At 43.3% G+C, this 19,793-nt stretch overlaps 1 protein-coding gene across 1 annotated transcript in view; it reads right to left on the minus strand.

The window, feature by feature from the left end:
• Nucleotides 1–19,793, minus strand: part of FIG4 (FIG4 phosphoinositide 5-phosphatase) — an 87,973-nt gene that overhangs the window by 22,023 nt on the left and 46,157 nt on the right. The window contains exons 5-8 of the mRNA XM_015428341.1: nucleotides 17,137–17,270; nucleotides 16,325–16,441; nucleotides 5,429–5,474; nucleotides 3,766–3,914 (exon numbers count right to left, since the gene is read on the minus strand). Coding sequence (XP_015283827.1) covers nucleotides 3,766–3,914; nucleotides 5,429–5,474; nucleotides 16,325–16,441; nucleotides 17,137–17,270 — 446 coding nt within the window. The remainder of the gene's footprint in view (nucleotides 1–3,765; nucleotides 3,915–5,428; nucleotides 5,475–16,324; nucleotides 16,442–17,136; nucleotides 17,271–19,793) is intronic.

Consider the following 19,793-nt stretch of genomic DNA (forward strand, 5'->3'; position numbering starts at 1 on the left):
TTTCCCTTCCCTGTCAGTCTCTCTGCATTTTTCTGCATTTTTTTCATCTTCCCACATATTAACCATCTACCTACCTACCTTTATCTGCTCCTCTGGCATCATCTTTGCATCCTTTCCTCCTCATGGCAGCCTCTCCCTGGGAATAGTCTGGTCCAGCCACAGGGTGACTAGCAGGGCTGGGCCCAGCCGTACACTGGCTTCCACAAGTTAGCTGAGTGGTGTGGGCATTTTATTTTATTTAAAACATTTCTGTGCTGCTTTCTACTCAAATATAGTCCCCAAGGTGCCGAACATCAAAACATTTCACATTAAACACATATAAAATAAATTATATGTATGTACAATATATATGTGTGTGTGTGTACAATAATTCAATAAAAACATATAAAAGACAACACCAAAAACCAGAGAGAAAACCAATAACAGTTAGTTCCTTGAATTTATAAGATTTGATCACCACTGTATTTCTAGAGGCAAAAACTCTTGAGTTGTGTCCTACTATTCTGTTCAGCTAAGCACGGAGAAGAGCTTCTTGCCCCAAAGGAAGGCTCAATACTTAGCTGAGCATAGGATACACACCCCTATTCCTAAGTGGCTCTTCCATCCATCCATTTGTCACTTTTTTAAAAAAAAGAGAGTAGTATAGCATGTTAGAGACAAACAATGCAATCCTATGCAGAGTTACTCTGAATATCTGAAGCAACAGCTACCTACTGCTGGGGGACTGATTACTACTGCAGTGGCAGCACTTAATGCCAACAGCTGTATACAGTAAATAGCAGTCAGGGGTTCTGGATCATCTGCCTTTTATTAGATCTTCCTCTATGCTGCACAACCCAAAGTAAAGGCAGCATTTGTATAAGCAAATAGAGTTGCTTTGCTTTTCTACTACTTCATAATCAGTCTTCTGCGTAGGGAAGTACAATTTCTCTTTAATATACGACAGGTATGATGTAAAACCAATTACTGAATGTGTACTTTGATTCATTGCTGTCAAACAAGTTAAGAAACAGAAACTTGATTTCAAGGCTTAGTAAACATTTAAGCACTTTATAAATAAATAATCCATATCTACAACTGTAAAAATCTGGTTTCTAACTGTGATGATCCTAAGTTTGATTGATGTACCTACTCCCATTTTACAGTCCATTGGAGGGGCCAGAACAACTTGCCAAGCCGCCCGTCCTAACTGGTACCTGAATATGTTCCATTTTCTTTGATTAATATTGTCTGTCACATGGTAGAGTAAGCAGGTGTATTTTATACAGCCTATCTGCTCTCCTGGGAATTTAAAGGCCAATAAGTTTGTTAGAAGTGTGGTATTAAGAATGTAATTCATGAATTGCTTAGCTCTAATTGACTCACAGACCTGGAGGCCCAGCTGTACGACCTTGTTAGCAAAATGGGATTGTACAGACTTTTAAAAAGATATGGGACTGGAAACTCACTCTTTTTTCTCTCCCTGCATTAGATTCTACCCAAAAATTGGCCGATGCTGCTTCAAGTCAATGGTGGCTCAGAAGCCATGCATTCAGTACCATTTTAATTTCTGTATAATGGTCCAAATAACTTCAAGAAATATCCTGCAATACTCACAAGATTTCATATGTAGAAATAAAAGGCTGGGTTATAAAAACAATGTCATTAGCATACAGCAGGATTTTAAAGCTTACATTACTGAATTGTTTTTTTATTTCTACTAGAGATTCTACAGGCTCAATTGCCAAATGAACAACAAGGGAGACTTGCAGTGGCTCCTGCACTCTGGATGGCAGGAGAGGAGCAAGCTCACCATGGTGGGGGGTGGGGCTGGGACCCCTGGTGACAGCTCCCATTTATCTGGTGCTGAGTAGTCCAGGGTCAAGGTAGCCTTGGCAGGGGAACAGGCCCCCAGGACATTTCCCAGGGGCTTTAATGATCAATCCACCCAACACTAACAACATCTGCTACATTCCCCAAATTTTCATCACACGTTCCCAGTATTCTATCCTACTCCAGCTTAATTGAAAAGTGGAACACAAGGCATGGATATCGGGCTTTTCTGCATTTTTGGAGGGAGAGGTCAGTTCTGGCCCCATACTGCTTGGTTTACCCCCTGATTTCTGTACCCATTTTTGTACCTTTAGTTTTTGCTTGTTCCGTTCCCTTTTTTGTGTGGGGGGGTTTCTTTTGAGACCCCTTTTACCCCATTATTTTTCTGGAAACTAATTTTGAGTTGCCTTTTTTCCTCATATTTAATGCTTCTGTCAGGGTTTTTGTCCCACCCACCTGCAATCCACTTTTTGATGATTGGACTGTTGTCATCATCAAACCACTCCCTCTCCCCATCTGCCTTGAAGAGAAGTGGCTCTGTTTTAGACTTAAAAAAAAAAAAAAAAGTATACAACCTTTATATCAATATACCATTGTAATGATAGGTTTAGCAAGTTCTCTAAAGTTTTCATTTTGGTGTTTTAAAGTAAGTCTATAGCACCTCCCCTTGTGGAGATATGTCTTTTTCCTTCTATCTCCATGAGGGAAGGAAGTAGGGACTTTTTTTTGTTTTTTAAATGAAAGCTGGGCATCCAGAGAACCTGCAAAACCTATCATTACAATGGTATATCAATATAAACATGCACAAAAACTAAAAAGGGGAGGATCGTTGTGACACCACTGATGATGCCATCCATGACAACAACACCGCCTCTTGAAAATCCTGATTATTTATGGCATGTGTGCAAGAAAATAAACTGACTTCACAACTGTGAAAATGCAGAGTTAGGGCAGATATGAAAGAATCATGGCCAAACCAATTCCAATGTTTACAATTGTCAAGAAAATCAGGAGTAAATCAAGTGTGCAGAAAACCACACACATATGAAGGAATTCTGTAAATAGAAGCTAGCTCTCATGGAGTTCTATTGGGCTACCTTTTATCGGGTTTTATGGGACAGCTCCCTTTGAGTTTTAATAACTGCTGTCAGAGATACAGCAGAGAAGAAGCAATACCTGCTTCTTGTTCCAAATACTGGTTTCACTGGCAGCAGGCCTCTAACCCAAAGGTATCTATGAGTCTAAACTTGGCTTTTCAGAAATAATTGACCACCCAGCTGAAAACAGCTTTGGGAGGCGAAAGGAATGGAACCTACTTTGGAACAGGGGTAGGCAATGCACTAAAGAAAGTTTTAAACTGGGGAATGACATGCAGGAGAAAAGACTAAGGGTCTGAAGTCTTCCTCCAAGCACCATCCCACTTGCCTTTTTTATTCTGTCAACCAAAACAAAATATCACTTTATTTTGAAATTAAATTGGACGTCTGTTACCACATCACTTCACTTGTTAAATTGAAAGATGGATGCTTCATATTTGTCACTGAGTAATTAAAAAAACCAAGTTGTCTCAATTTCTTCAAAATATTTACATCTTGCCTTTTAATTTAAAATATCCTAGAGGACTAATAAGAATCACACATTTTAAACAAATCTTCATAAAATCCACCAGTATAAACAATAACAGCAGGGATATCCAGCTAACAGCTGTTACAAGATGATACAGTAATAGGCTGACAAGAATACACTTAAAATTAAGTGTAGAAATATCATTAATCTTATAAAGGTGCAGGAAGTGAACCCATATTTATTTATCCATATTCTTAAATAATGTTTAAGGAGTTAATTTCAATTTAATATACATATTTTATTAGCAAAAATACAGAAGCTAGAAAAACATGATTCAGCAAATTGCTGGGAGAAAAACAAGCACCATATTATGGTAAACCTTCTTACCTAACAGCATCTGTGTCAAACTGCAGATTGGGTTTGTCAATCAAACCTAAGGAATAAAGCTGATAGGCCAAAGCACACTTCCCAACCATAAACTGGGCTGTGTTTGTGCGGTCCAAGCAGTCAACACAATTGGTTCGAAGAACTCCAGTCTAAAAAAGAAATTATTCTAATAAATGTAAGGACCTACTAATTAAAAAAAAATGTCAATGACATTTTTCATTACGAGTAGAAAAGAGCAAGAGTCCAGTAGCACCTTAAAGACTAACAAAGTTTGTGGCATTGTATGAGCTTTTGTGAATCTCTGCTCACTTCTTCATAAGTTTTGAAGAAGTGAGCAGTGACTCACGAAATAACATACCCTGCCACAAATTCAATAAGTCTTTGAGATGCTACTGGACTCTTGCTCTTATCTTCTGCTACAGACACATGGCTACTCATCTTGAATTTTCATTGTATAGTGGTTAGTGTTAGACTAGAGATCCCAGTCTGCCATAGAAGCTTGTTGGGTGTCAGCTAGCTGCCATTGTCATTCCGGTTCCTGTGTAGTTTCCTTCACCACCACCCCCTCTCATTCCTTGTTTACTTGAGTATGTTATGTAGTCCGCGGAACTCGCCAAGGTTGTGCAGCTGGGTGTAGGAGGGAAGCTTCGCCCAGAATGTTTTGGGTATCTAGCATGTGAACTGAACCTGTGTTGACATTATAGAACTGTTGCGTTCCCATGCAATGGGCACGAAATGTATGATATATTCCCGCCAGCGGGAACTGGGCTCATTGGTCCTTACCTGGTTCAAATGTCTATATTATGCCTTCCCTGGTTACCTGTAGTTATTCCTAACAATGTCCTGTTCTGGTTAAACCAACGCTTTGAAATAAACCTTGCTTGCTTTTCAACATGGAGTTATTTTGAATGCTTGGGATCCAACACTGGGTGACCCCGGACCAGCCAACACTCAGCCTAACCTACCTCAAAGGGTTGGTAGTTAGGAAAAAATGGATGAGAAGAGAATCATGTAAACAGTTTTGGGTCCCCGGTGTCTCACTGTGTCTGCTTGGAGAGCCGAGGAGGCAGTCAAGCAGCAGGGCGGCGAGCAGTGCTGCCACCCAGCTGTCTCTTCCTTAGCTCTCCTTGGAGGAGAGTCACTTGTGGTGACATCACTAGTTACATCACCATGTGGGGGGCCACGCCCCCTCAATCTCAAAGCCCCCACTGGAATATTTCCTGGCTAAAGGGCTGGCTAAAATAGGCCTGGAAAGAGCCCTCTCTGCCTTTTTACTTACAAAAACCCAGCCTGGAATGCTGTGGTTGCATAGCAGCAGCCATTGAGGGAATCTGTTGCTTAAAGCTACAGGTGCTCCTTTAATAATTTTCAAGTTTTTTTTTTAAATGTACTTTTTTTTTAGATTTCACATTTTCCTGCAAACGTTGGGTCCTTTTCAGGTTTGTAGAAAGATCCGTCTTGCCAGTTCACAGCTCCTGTCACCAGATTTAAGTATTCTCAGATTTGGCCAACTTCACTATTAGTATACAGATAATTAAAGAACGGTTCAGGCAGATGACATTCACCCAATCCTAAAGAACAATAATAGTTATCTTGTAGATGTTTTTGACCAAATACCGAGCCGTATTAAACAACAGCTGTAAAATCAGTTTCAGTTCAATACCTGTAAGCGGCCAGTGTGGTTCACACATCCTCCCAACTCATTCCACCTGTAAAAAAATAACATAGTATCTGGCAGGGCATATACTGTAAGAAATATATTCAGCTGACATTAGAGATGTCTTAAAGCAACATTAATGGCTAAAATATGCAATAGCAGTGGGTTGCAATTAGTTCACAAATGGATTTCTATGATTAAATCCAAGAGGAGAGAAAAGCCACAGTTTAGCTAACATTCTGCTCTGCATTATATTGAGAGTGAGGCAGCTCTTTTCTTCCCTCTGAAAAACAGATAAATATAGGGGTTTCTCCTTGCCTCCAATACCTCAAGGAAGATAGGAGGCAAGTATCCACTACTCCTTATCTTTCGACATACGCGACAGGTAAATACGGGCAAGAGGTAGCTCAAGAAACTTAGCTTGTGCACTCCTGTTCTCTAGAGCCAGATCTACTGCGTAATGATCATGAGAAGCAGAGAGAGGGCATCTGGAACTAGCCTAGACATTACTGTTCCTCTGACTGCACTGCTTTCTGAGTCTATTAGACCTTAAACAAGGGACATCAAACATGTGGCACAAGGGCCAGTGAGTAATTGTCTTTCTCCTGCTTCTTCCTCCTGGGCTGCTGCTGTGTCACGAAGTCTGTCTACCCTCCAGTGGCTGAGATCTCCTCTTTGACTTTTGGGGAGGAAGGAAGGGGAGAAAGAAAAAGTGCAGCTGTGTGCACCAGAGAAAAGCTTCCTCAATAGCTCTCTCCTGCTTCATCATCCAAGGCTACTGCTGTGTCTCCAAGCTTTTCCTCCCTCCATTGGCTGAGATCTCCTCCTCCTCCTTTGGAGAGGGGGGAAGGAAGGGGGAAGGAAAGAGAGTATGAGAAATAGTCCTGTGACACATTGAAGACCAACAAAGTTTAATCCAGATACAAGTTTTTGTGTGCTTGCACACTTCTTCAGAGGGAGGGAGGGTGATTTTTCTGGCAAGCACAATTTACATTAAGATTTGCTGTTTACTTTGAGTCCTGATCACACATGCGCACGATAAAAGAGGAAGGGGGCAGGGAAGAGATGCTTTTGGGATAAGGGGAATTAAAGTGAAATTATTTTGGCTTATTCCGAGAAGTTTTTTTATTAGATTTCTCTGTGCCTATCTGGGATAAGTATTTCAAAATACATTTATGGTTCCATATATTCCAGTTCAACACATGGTCTCCCTCTCTCCCCTCCCACCTCACTGCCTGCCTTTCTTCACATTAACCCTCCCCCTTGCTTTTTAACTGTTTCATGATCATCACTAGCACTGAGTAAATTTTGTCCAATCTGAAATCCACACATTATTTCACTTGGAGAGAGCCTCCTTTCAAGTTCTAACAGATGACAAAAGGAAGAAAGAAAAGGAACCTAACAGTATAGCTTACAATCTTTATTAGTAGAAGGGAGCAAGACTCCAGTAGTGCCTTAATGACTAATAAAATTTGTGGTAGGGCATGACCTTTCATGAGTCACTGTTCACTTATTCAAATGCAGCTAGAATGTGAGTCCATCTGTCCTTTTATCTTGGAGAGTGAAGTGATTTCAGATGCCAAATGACAATAGCAGGCATTGGTAGGGTATGAGCTCTTGTAAGTCACTGCTCATATCTTCAGAGTTATGTATTCTTTGCATCCTCCTGGAGCTAACTGAGACCTAGGTTTCCTGTCTCATTACCAATTGTTACCATGTGACCATTTGCATTTGCATATTGCCTGTATTGTGCTTATGATATGTTGCCTGCATGTATATGTATCTGTGCCCTTGAGAGCCGGAGGCTCATTGCTATGTGTGTGTGTGTTGCCATGGACTACGATGGCAGGCCTTGCACCCCGAGGCTGCCCACAGTGGGGGCCTGACAGGGATGCCTGCCACCAAGCTTTTTGCCTGCCCTGGAAATTTCCACTGCACCCTGGACAAAAGCAGATGCCTGCTCTGGAATGCTGCAATGTGCCCCAGTACCAACGAGGTCACCATTTGGGGTACACAGAGAGACGCTTGGATGAGCAACAGATCTGACCAGCAATGATGGACGGTGGGAAGGAGTACAATTCCACCTCGTTATCTGAATTGGCATCGAAAAGACAACATCTTTTATGGCTTGGGTACCCAACATCTGGCAGCAGCAAAGAAGTTGCCAGGGAAACGGAGGTGCAACCATCACCAAATGGCCCCGCTTTGATGTAGGATAGAAGAATCTGCATATTATCCACTACCCCTCTTGTAGGGCGTCACCCCTGCCCAACCTATAGCTTAGGAGTAGAGGACGTACCCCAAGTTTTATGATAGACAGAGACTGCCCCAAAAGGCAACTCTTAAAAGGAGAAACAAGCCTTTGTTCTCCGGCTAGCTCACCCTTACCCCTAGTTTGCACTAAGGTGCTGCAGGTAACTCTTAAGTTCCCCGGAGTCGCGACCAGGGAGCGCACACGTGGCTGTGGCTGGCCCCAGCCTTTGTGTGTCTAGAGTCCACCAGCTGTTGCCTTGGCTGCCCGTCTTGGAAGAGGAGATTTCTTCTCTCAGTTGGATCTCAGATGAGTATGATCGTATACCTCAGAGTCATCCCCTTTGTTTGATGCTTTTGTTGTTTTTCATGCTTATTGTTTTCTTACCCTATTGTAACTAAGGAGCTTGTGTGAATTTGTACGCATCTGTTTTGGTATGTCTGAACAATTGCTTTAGTAAAGACAACTTGATTTTAACCCTAGCTGTTGTCTGTCTTCCTGGGAAATAGCGGGCTTTCAACACGCGCCAAAATCCGACCTCTGTATACACGGGTTTTGAACTCACGCACCGCCCGTCTCTGTACTCAGAGTCAATCTGGGCTCCCAGAACCGGTTCCGGTCCAGTTCGGGTAACACAATGCTGATATCTCTATGCCTATTACCCCTCTGCATATGGTGTCAGAGAGATACAAGGTAATTTACTGGTCTTTGTATTTTCAGTGGGTAACATACACACATATACTCATTTTCGTTTAGAGAAACCAGGGTGCAGCCTGACACCAATAGCATCACTTTATATCTACATGCCTGCCCAGAGTTAAGCACAGGAATGCTGGAAAGAATAGGTTAAAAATCATGGCCCGAAACATATTCTCCCTCTGCCTACCTTTTCAAATTTTGTAACATCCATGAAGAAGAGTTCTGGTAAACTCAAAAAGCTTGAACACTATTTTGTCATTTGATTGGTCCTAATAAGAAGTATTGCCCAAATATACAACCAAGGCTATTTGAAGGTGAAGCTTCCTGACTAGTACTTGGTCTTTCTTCCCTGACCTTGTCATGAATAACGGGTTTTGTCTTCTTTCTTCCAGTCCCAGGGTTCCACAGTTCCAGCAGAACTTATGAATGGGCTCCACAACAATGGAAAGACTGGCAAAGGAAGGGCTCAGTTCATCAAGTGCTTTGTCACCTCAACTGCTGTAGCTGATAATTAAACTCTATTTTTCCAAATGGGCCAAATAAGGGAAGCACCTTTCAGATTTTCCTTATTCAAGCTGTCTGGTCTATTTGTTCTTTCTTTGGGGCATTAATAAACTGTTGAGCAGTTCATTAGTTTCTGAGAAGCCAGTCACACGACCAGCAACTGGGAATGTGATATTTTCTCCTTTGGAAGAACAAGTCATTCACAAAAATAATTTTTCTTCAAAATTCCAAAGACAGAATTTTATCAAGCCTTTACATAGAGGAGGTACATTCCGCATTGTTACTGGCAAATTACATTAGCATATAGATGATGCTGTATGTCTAGTGCTGGAACAGGAGTGTCAAGCCGCCAGAAAAATTGTTCTTCAAGAGCAACTCCTATTACATGAAAAATCTATGAATTTCACTTAATATTAAATGACATGAAAGGCTGTTGAACAGTACATGGAAAAGGATGCTTAAATAATATCAATAAATTGTATGTGGTACATCAATAGTTGTATGGCTATTCTCAAATGAATTCATGAATTATAATGAAAAGCTGCACCACTTCAGTCTCTTTGGTATGAGTGTTTAACATTTTTTGCTTGCTTCTCTCACTGCTTTGAAATATCTGCCTGTATGCATGAATAACTGTGTGTCCTAATAAATGCTACTCAAACCCAGTCAAAATGCATGAGAGCCAGTACAAATGTGCTCTTGTGTATGAGACACACTGGAGCTTGTCCAGAAAATGTTCCCACTGGAGTCTGCTCAAGGCCTTTCAATGTGGACAATTTCATTTCCATGTGAATACTGCCTTAAGAAAAACAAGGAAATCTTTTTCAAGCAAGGCAGCCAACCTTGGATACGACTCCACTTCTGGAGCCAGGAGACTGAATTTAATCACTTTTTGATGGCTTGGAGATTTTTCTTGTATCAAATTCCAGGCTAACAGATACTGCCACGAATGAATAAAATAACCATTAGAAAGGAACCAATCAGCCAAAATTTAACAGACCCATGTAAAAATGGGGATACAGAAGGATTCAGAGAAAGTATGATCTGATCTGCACTCAGAGTCCAAGAAGAAAATGTCGTTCGAAAAGCAAGCAGGATGGATCAGGCTTTAACCTTCAAGAACAGAAATTCACTACCATATTTTATCTGGTGGCAGTCTGATCCTGTGACATGGAAAGAAAGAACAAAAGGGGCCAGAATGGAGCTTTGCTCACAGAAAGTCCAGACATTTCCCCCTCAGTTCCAACTGCCTAACAAGCTTTAGCAGCCTAAAAAAGGAGAAATCATAATTTATTCAACAAGATAGAATTCTGGAAAAAAAAAAGTCATCCTGACTGTTTAACCCAAGACCATGCCCAGATGATCAGTGAATTTTTCGCATGGTTGACCCGGAACTTGTTCACCTCACAGCAGGCCCGTAGCTAGGACATTTTTAGTGGGGGGGCCCTGGGGAAAGTGAGGGGGCCCCCAAAAGCCATGTGCACTGACATCACAAAAAGTGCACTGACATCACAACAAATAAGAAATCAAATAAAAATATGCTCAGCACTGAGATGCACCCCCGCTCCCTCCCTGATGCCTAGCCAAGGCATGGATAGAGGGCTCCCAGAAAGGGAAAGAAATAGAAAAAAGGGAAAGAAAGAAATGGGGGAAAGGGAAACAAAGAAAGAGAAGGAAACAAAGAAAGAAAGAAATGGAAGAAAGGAAAGGGAAAGAAAATGAAAACCTCTGTGCATGTTTGTTTCTCCCCCAAGTTCCAAATCCCCCCCCCCAGCAGTTAAAAAGGAGCTTGAAGGCTTACACTGTAATGTTTCCCTTTGGCTGTGGGTTCCCAGGCTAGAGTACTTGCTGAGCCGCCTGTTCTCAGGTCCATTCAGCATATACAAAACGAAACTGAAACAAGAGCTCCATCCAACAGGACCAAACCAAATCACACAGATTTTAGAAGAAGAGAGCAGACAATTCCACTACATGTATACAATGAATATACCACAAGATCACAAGAGCAAGACCGTTTTTGGGGTGGGGGAGTGAGAGAGCAACAGAAAATACACTGACGGGCTTTCTCCCCCCCCCTGCAGAGGCAGATGAGGAAGTCCCATTCAACCTAGTGAGTGATACTCCTGCAGGGCCCTCTCTGGAACTGGCTTTGCAAAGGTTTCCCTTGCTCGAAAGCCAGTGGAATCCGACTCTAGGGTTGCGGTGCTCATCTCCGTTTGGCTCACAAGTGCTCCGACGGTCCAACCTCTGAGGAGGGGGGAGGGGGAGGGGGGAGCAGAGGATGGGGAGGATTGGAGAAGCAAACAGAAACCTTTTAAAAAGAGGTAAAGGCAAAGGTTTCCCTTGCTCGAAAGCCAGTGGAATCCGACTCTAGGGTTGCGGTGCTCATCTCCGTTTGGCTCACAAGTGCTCCGACGGTCCAACCTCTGAGGAGGGGGGAGGGGGAGGGGGGAGCAGAGGATGGGGAGGATTGGAGAAGCAAACAGAAACCTTTTAAAAAGAGGTAAAGGCAAAGGTTTCCCTTGCTCGAAAGCCAGTGGAATCCGACTCTAGGGTTGCGGTGCTCATCTCCGTTTGGCTCACAAGTGCTCCGACGGTCCAACCTCTGAGGAGGGGGGAGGGGGAGGGGGGAGCAGAGGATGGGGAGGATTGGAGAAGCAAACAGAAACCTTTTAAAAAGAGGTAAAGGCAAAGGTTTCCCTTGCTCGAAAGCCAGTGGAATCCGACTCTAGGGTTGCGGTGCTCATCTCCGTTTGGCTCACAAGTGCTCCGACGGTCCAACCTCTGAGGAGGGGGGAGGGGGAGGGGGGAGCAGAGGATGGGGAGGATTGGAGAAGCAAACAGAAACCTTTTAAAAAGAGGTAAAGGCAAAGGTTTCCCTTGCTCGAAAGCCAGTGGAATCCGACTCTAGGGTTGCGGTGCTCATCTCCGTTTGGCTCACAAGTGCTCCGACGGTCCAACCTCTGAGGAGGGGGGAGGGGGAGGGGGGAGCAGAGGATGGGGAGGATTGGAGAAGCAAACAGAAACCTTTTAAAAAGAGGTAAAGGCAAAGGTTTCCCTTGCTCGAAAGCCAGTGGAATCCGACTCTAGGGTTGCGGTGCTCATCTCCGTTTGGCTCACAAGTGCTCCGACGGTCCAACCTCTGAGGAGGGGGGAGGGGGAGGGGGGAGCAGAGGATGGGGAGGATTGGAGAAGCAAACAGAAACCTTTTAAAAAGAGGTAAAGGCAAAGGTTTCCCTTGCTCGAAAGCCAGTGGAATCCGACTCTAGGGTTGCGGTGCTCATCTCCGTTTGGCTCACAAGTGCTCCGACGGTCCAACCTCTGAGGAGGGGGGAGGGGGAGGGGGGAGCAGAGGATGGGGAGGATTGGAGAAGCAAACAGAAACCTTTTAAAAAGAGGTAAAGGCAAAGGTTTCCCTTGCTCGAAAGCCAGTGGAATCCGACTCTAGGGTTGCGGTGCTCATCTCCGTTTGGCTCACAAGTGCTCCGACGGTCCAACCTCTGAGGAGGGGGGAGGGGGAGGGGGGAGCAGAGGATGGGGAGGATTGGAGAAGCAAACAGAAACCTTTTAAAAAGAGGTAAAGGCAAAGGTTTCCCTTGCTCGAAAGCCAGTGGAATCCGACTCTAGGGTTGCGGTGCTCATCTCCGTTTGGCTCACAAGTGCTCCGACGGTCCAACCTCTGAGGAGGGGGGAGGGGGAGGGGGGAGCAGAGGATGGGGAGGATTGGAGAAGCAAACAGAAACCTTTTAAAAAGAGGTAAAGGCAAAGGTTTCCCTTGCTCGAAAGCCAGTGGAATCCGACTCTAGGGTTGCGGTGCTCATCTCCGTTTGGCTCACAAGTGCTCCGACGGTCCAACCTCTGAGGAGGGGGGAGGGGGAGGGGGGAGCAGAGGATGGGGAGGATTGGAGAAGCAAACAGAAACCTTTTAAAAAGAGGTAAAGGCAAAGGTTTCCCTTGCTCGAAAGCCAGTGGAATCCGACTCTAGGGTTGCGGTGCTCATCTCCGTTTGGCTCACAAGTGCTCCGACGGTCCAACCTCTGAGGAGGGGGGAGGGGGAGGGGGGAGCAGAGGATGGGGAGGATTGGAGAAGCAAACAGAAACCTTTTAAAAAGAGGTAAAGGCAAAGGTTTCCCTTGCTCGAAAGCCAGTGGAATCCGACTCTAGGGTTGCGGTGCTCATCTCCGTTTGGCTCACAAGTGCTCCGACGGTCCAACCTCTGAGGAGGGGGGAGGGGGAGGGGGGAGCAGAGGATGGGGAGGATTGGAGAAGCAAACAGAAACCTTTTAAAAAGAGGTAAAGGCAAAGGTTTCCCTTGCTCGAAAGCCAGTGGAATCCGACTCTAGGGTTGCGGTGCTCATCTCCGTTTGGCTCACAAGTGCTCCGACGGTCCAACCTCTGAGGAGGGGGGAGGGGGAGGGGGGAGCAGAGGATGGGGAGGATTGGAGAAGCAAACAGAAACCTTTTAAAAAGAGGTAAAGGCAAAGGTTTCCCTTGCTCGAAAGCCAGTGGAATCCGACTCTAGGGTTGCGGTGCTCATCTCCGTTTGGCTCACAAGTGCTCCGACGGTCCAACCTCTGAGGAGGGGGGAGGGGGAGGGGGGAGCAGAGGATGGGGAGGATTGGAGAAGCAAACAGAAACCTTTTAAAAAGAGGTAAAGGCAAAGGTTTCCCTTGCTCGAAAGCCAGTGGAATCCGACTCTAGGGTTGCGGTGCTCATCTCCGTTTGGCTCACAAGTGCTCCGACGGTCCAACCTCTGAGGAGGGGGGAGGGGGAGGGGGAGGGGGGGCAGAGGATGGGGAGGATTGCAGAAGCAAACAGAAACCTTTTAAAAAGAGGTAGGCAAAGGTTTCCCTTGCTCGAAAACCAGTGGAATCCGACTCTAGGGCTGCGGTGCTCATCTCCGTTTGCCTCACAAGTGCTCCGAAGGTCCGACCTCCGAGGGGGGGAGGGGGAGCAGAGAGGATCGGGAGGATTGCAGAAGCAAACAGAAACCTTTTAAAAAGAGGTAGGCAAAGGTTTCCCTTGCTCGAAAGCCAGTGGAATCCGACTCTAGGGTTGCGGTGCTCATCTCCGTTTGGCTCACAAGTGCTCCGACGGTCCGACCTCCGAGGAGGGGGGGAGGAGAGGATCGGGGAGGGGGCCCGCAAATGCCGCGGGGCCCCCCGGCCCCTAGGGCCCCACGCGAGCTACGGGCCTGCCTCACAGCAGGACAAAGCTTGGCTGTATCACAGATCACATAAAAATGGCAGTTTTAAAAAATAACGGTACTCAATGACAACTAACATTGCAATTGATTTCAGTGAAACTTAAGTGAGAACAACTTTCACTGATTTGAAGTCATGATATCTTCAGATACAAAATGGACCTCAAATTAGCCAAACCTGGATGATCCATAACATGTCAAAAGCAGTAATGTGCCTTTTTAACAAATGCCAGGCTACTATACAATAATGATGGCTGAACTCCTCCAGGTTCTGACTGCATCACAACTGCTAGTTACAACTATCCACCCAAGTGATGATCAGATTGAGTCTTTGCCAAGCTATTCACTGGAGTCTGCCTGGTGGCTGCATGTTTCTTGCAACAGCATGCATGCACAATTGGCCTTTGTGCAAGCATGCTGTGTAATGCACGCACGGTTTTGCAAAGGTCCACTGGATCTATATTTTCCCCATGTCACCAATTAGCAATATAGATGGATCTATATTTTCCCCATGTCACCAATTAGCTTCTTTTTTACCCCCCCCCCCCAAATCACTCACACCCAATGTTGTTCACAAATGTTAATCTCTCATACTTTGGTACTTCAGAATGTTGACTTCAATGTGTCACAATATGTGTTATAGAAAGTGTGGAAAGTGTCATAAAGCTCTGGTTCACTAGAAATATTCTGTTTGCTCTGGGGCTATATGACTGAACTGAGGTTATCATAATTTGGTCATATTATGAGAAGGTAAGAGTCACTGGAAAAGACAATAATGCTAGTAAAAGTTGAAGGCAGCTGGAAAACAGGAAGACACAACATGAGATGGATTGACTCAATCAAGGAAACCACAGCCCTCAGTTTGTAAGACCTGAGCAACTCTGTTAAAGGTAGGACATTTTGGAGTTCATTAATTCATAGGGTTGCCATAAGTCAGAAGCGACTTGATGACACTTAACACACACACACAATTCCAAGGTTTTTTGTACTCTTGCAAAAACAGCATGCAGTCCAGGTAACCTAGTGTATACACGCCAAAGAAAGAAACTGGACTAGGAAATAACAGTTAACCCAAACAAATCCTCTTGTGTCTTTTATGGTATACCAAACACCAATTGCTTAAGAAACAGGAAACCTCACCTCCCTATACCACTACTGTGGTGGATTTTGAAAAAAAAATGGCTGTCTTTTAAACATACATCTGTTGAGGGTGGGGGGATTTACTGTCCTCCTCCCTAAGTTGAACCTGCAAATCACCACAGGACTGCACAGAATTTATGAACGCAACTGGAGAAATGCTATACAAGGTAATAAGACCACCAGGTACTTGAGCAAATTGGGGGAAAGGGATGGAAAAAAAGGTTACTGCTGCTATTAATGCCCAAGTGAACAGGGTTTTGCAATGTAATCCCAGGGTGACCACACTGCTGCCTTCCCAGTACAACTGGATGCCACCAAAACCTTTTTTGGTACCTGAATTTGTACACCCATGGTGTTTCTGATTTCCAATCTACACACACTCCCCGTGGGATCCAGAACAACATAGTTCACCAGAACACTGGGTCCATCTGTTAATTAGGCCAAGAGATCACACAAATAATATGGCTACTAGCAAAAAAACTCCCACCCTACTACTGTGCAGCCATCAACCAGTTCATACAGCATTCAGGATGTTTGCTGCACAGCAAACTCATCTCATAACTCCCATCAAATATGGTAAGTTTGACACACAAACTCATTTGTGCTGAAGTTCACAGCACCCCTACTATACGATAGGATTTGTTTAACTATCTATGTCCAGTTTCCAACTGACTTTGTTTTTAGAAGAGATAACTTATGCAGTACGTTTCAAATCAGGAAAAACCAAAGTGCAACAGGTTGCATCACAAACTGTTTGTGCTTCACATTTTGTTTATTGTAGCTATTCATCAGATTGGCTTTCTATACAAAGAAGAATGTAAAATGAATGTTCTTTTCTTAAATCAATTACAGTTCTTAGAAATATTTGTCATCTTTCAAGAAAGCAAAAATTGCAGAAATTTAATGGGATAGGAGATGAATTTACTGATCAGTTCATAAAATACTATTGTATGAAAAGCATCAGGACTGCTTATCTTATCATTATGAAAACATAAGTAGCATAGTAACATTTTTGTCTATATCAGTACTAAATAAATGAGGACTTCTGAGTACTTTAAAAATCTTTATAATTATTATGCAAAATATGCTTTTCTCTCATACATACTTTTCATCTGGGCGTAAGACACTGCAATAAGAATCAGGACGATTTACAAAGAATCCAGTTTTCTTCACCACATTCTCTGCTATCACATTCAGCCTATCAAGGACGTTACAGAGTTTGCTAGAGGGGGATAAAAGCAAACATGGATTTATTCTCTTTGAAAGGACAACCACAGTGCGTTTCACTTCACACCAGCCTCTTATACATACAGCGTAATTATGGGCCATGCAGTTTTGCATCCTGAAAAAGGAGGCAAGAAACCTTTGAGAAGTGGAACAGATACATTATCAGCAAAACAATAACATTAACTACTGTCATTTGTCACTGACAAAACAGATTTTACAGCATTCCCAGAGTAAGGAACTGCAAACTATGTCACAGTGAGCCTTCTAAGTAAGGGAAACATTCTACTGCGTTCCCCAGGCATTAATAAGACAAAGCTCAGATAACTCAGCTAGTGTTAGTCATCTAGGCACTTTGGATAAGTAGTACAAAATAAAATAAAGAGCAGGGCCTTTATGGAGCTACGGAGTGCTTTAAAGCCGAAAGAGCAAAAACCTCTCTAAAAGACAGGGCTGGATTATTTGTTTCCCAAACTCTGTCAATCAATGCCACTGGAAAGCACATAGTCCTATCTGGATTCTCATGATAGACTCAATGGAAAAAAGCTAATTGGAACTTTGTTTTTTAACTTCTCCCCCCTCCCCCCCAGTTTTCAAAGGTTCATGATGAAACTTCTTCTGGGCAGCACTCTCCCTAAGGGAGAGGTGGTTTACATTTTTAGTACCACTGCTTTAGATAAAAAAAACACACACCTCTTTGTGTATTTGGCCATGTCCCAAGGAATATAGACAATAGCATGTTCAGGAGGTAAAAATTGATTGAGGTAGGTCACAGCAGTAACAAGTTCTTCACTCAATATCCTTTCATGCTTTCTTTTTTCACGCTCCTTCAAAAAGAAACATTAACCGAGTATGGTACATAGACACCAGCAACGTGAATTCAGAGCAAAAATACAGAACACAACTACTGGCACATACAATTTTAATGCATCATACAGAAGAAATTGTTCCTGCCTTCACAAAAGTTGTGCAGTATTTTGCAGACATTCAATCAATGAAGACATCAAGATGACAAAATCATACAAAAGGAGTCATTTAAGCTTGGCAGACTGCTAACCTTACTAGTTCATTTTTCTAAACTCAAGATGCTGGCCCTCATGTATTGTGAGCATTTTTTTGCTTCAGATACATCAATGGAGGCAAGAAAGGTCACAGTCACGTAGTAGCAAGATGCATGGGGGCACAGATGGGATCTTTTGTTAGTACTTGTTTATAACCTGCAATTTTAAAAAAATCTTTGGCTTTTCTACAAGGTGTTAATTATTGTTGAGAAAGAAATAATTGCACATGATATTGAATATGAATTTTGGACCTAAGGTCTTTGGCAGTCATTATTCTTCCGAATTTTACGTTTGCCTGTTGCATGACTAATACTTGAGGCATCCAAGCAAAAAAATTACTTAATAAAACTACAAAAGTCTATGACCCACTTTTGGGTCAGGCCCCACACATTGGGAAATGCTGATATGATAGATATTCTGAGTGCCAAATTCTGAACCTGATATCCTCCCAAGTCTGTCTTTCAGAAGACAATAGTGTTAAAATGTCTGCACCGGAAGTCACAATTACGTTTTTTAAAAAGAGAAAACTAGGACATACTCATTACTAATTACTGTACTTTCAATTTTCCATCAGACAAACAAATGCACTTTTAACAAACCCATTCAACCTTAAAGAATCCTCCAGAAGATATATGTACTTGAACTGAAAAGGCTATCTGGCTGATTAGAAGATGATTCAATGCTCACATGCATAGGATAATATTTTTCCCTCTCTGCTTAATGTAGAAGAGAATTAATTTTAGCCTCCTGCTATTGAGCACCTACAGGGAAACACATTTTTCACCACTCTACAGAAGCCCTGTGAATAAGAGCATATAATGATTCACGTGGCAGAGTCATGTGAGCCTAAAAAACATATTCTAGTTCTAGCCAAATTTAAAAATAAACCCCAGAATCACTTTGTTGGCAGCTAACTATGTCAAACATTGTTTACAACAGCCTCGTGCATGACTTTTTAAAAGTATTTTCCAAATTTTGGTTGTTGTTTTTTTACTATTTTAGCTGATAGATCTATAAAGTATAACTCTCATCTTTTTGTTGAATGCACATAAATACACTAGAGAATTCACAGGCTGACAAGCACAGTGAAATGTCAAAGAAAGGATGAAACAAAATTTAAAAACCTGATTCAAGAAGTAACATATTATGAATCATACCTTTGACTCATTAAGTGGACTAAAAGTAAAAAGCCTCTTCAAAATTAGCTCTTTAGTATATTATAGCACAAACATCTCAAGTTTGAGGCTCCACAACATTTTTATATTCAATGTTGTTGCTTTCCTTTTTCAAGCCCAAGCGAGGGAGATTTGTCTGTTTCCCTCTCTTTATCTTCCAAAAGTGGTAAAGAGCTGTTTTATTTGGCACTAGGAAGAAGGCTTGTTGTGGAAATACATAAAACGAGCTCAAGAAAAAGGCTCTGGGTGGGTGCCCTGGTCTTTGGCACTCAGCGTCAATTTGTTGTGGTGACCTCAGCAGGGTATAATGACACACAGCTTACCGTTTTCTTCAGGGGAACTGATCTCTGCCATCTGAAGAGCAGTTGTAATTCTGAGTTATCTCCAGCTCTCCCCTGGAGATTGGCAGCAGTGGTTCCCCAGGAGGAAATGGTTGGTTTGGAGGGTGGAGTCTATGGCATTGTACCTGTCTGAGGTCCCACCCCTCCTCAAACCCCACCCTCTCCAGGCTCCACCCCTCAAATCTCCAGGAATTTCCATACCTAAATTTGGCAACTTTATCTCCTCCCCTTTCAGCAGCCTCTTTCTAGGCAAAGTTGTCTTTCTCGTTAGTGGGGGGCAAAACAGCTTACTTTATTCTCCTCTTCTGCTATGTGATCTGTACAGCAACCCTGCAAATTAGGTTAGGCTGCTGAACAGGCGCAAGCAGCCAGGGCTAGTGAAGTAATGCCAGTCAGGAGGCATGAAGTCACCCTGAAAATGCTGGCAGGCCTAGGGTTGCCAACAAAGACAGATTGATGCAAAGGAGGATGGGAAAGTCTCCATATCTCTATTTTGCCTTAAATTGGTTTTGATGCCAGCAGAGTGAGAAAATGCCAGAGGCTCTGGGTGGGTGCCCAATGGTAAACGCACAATTCCTAAAGATTTTCCAAAACACTACTCTGTCCACATTCATTTTCTACACTCACAGCATCTCCTGCTAGAACGCAACACATCCCCAGCACTTTGAACTAGCACCAGCTCCTGCTGTCACCTGGAGATTGGCAACAGCTTGTTTGGAGGGTGGGTCTATGGCATTGTATCTGTCTGAGGTCCTCCTCAGACCCCACCCTCA

The sequence above is a fragment of the Gekko japonicus genome, unplaced genomic scaffold (genome assembly GCF_001447785.1).
Source record: "Gekko japonicus isolate JY-2015 unplaced genomic scaffold, Gekko_japonicus_V1.1 scaffold4356, whole genome shotgun sequence".
NCBI classification, from domain to species: Eukaryota; Metazoa; Chordata; class Lepidosauria; order Squamata; family Gekkonidae; genus Gekko; species Gekko japonicus.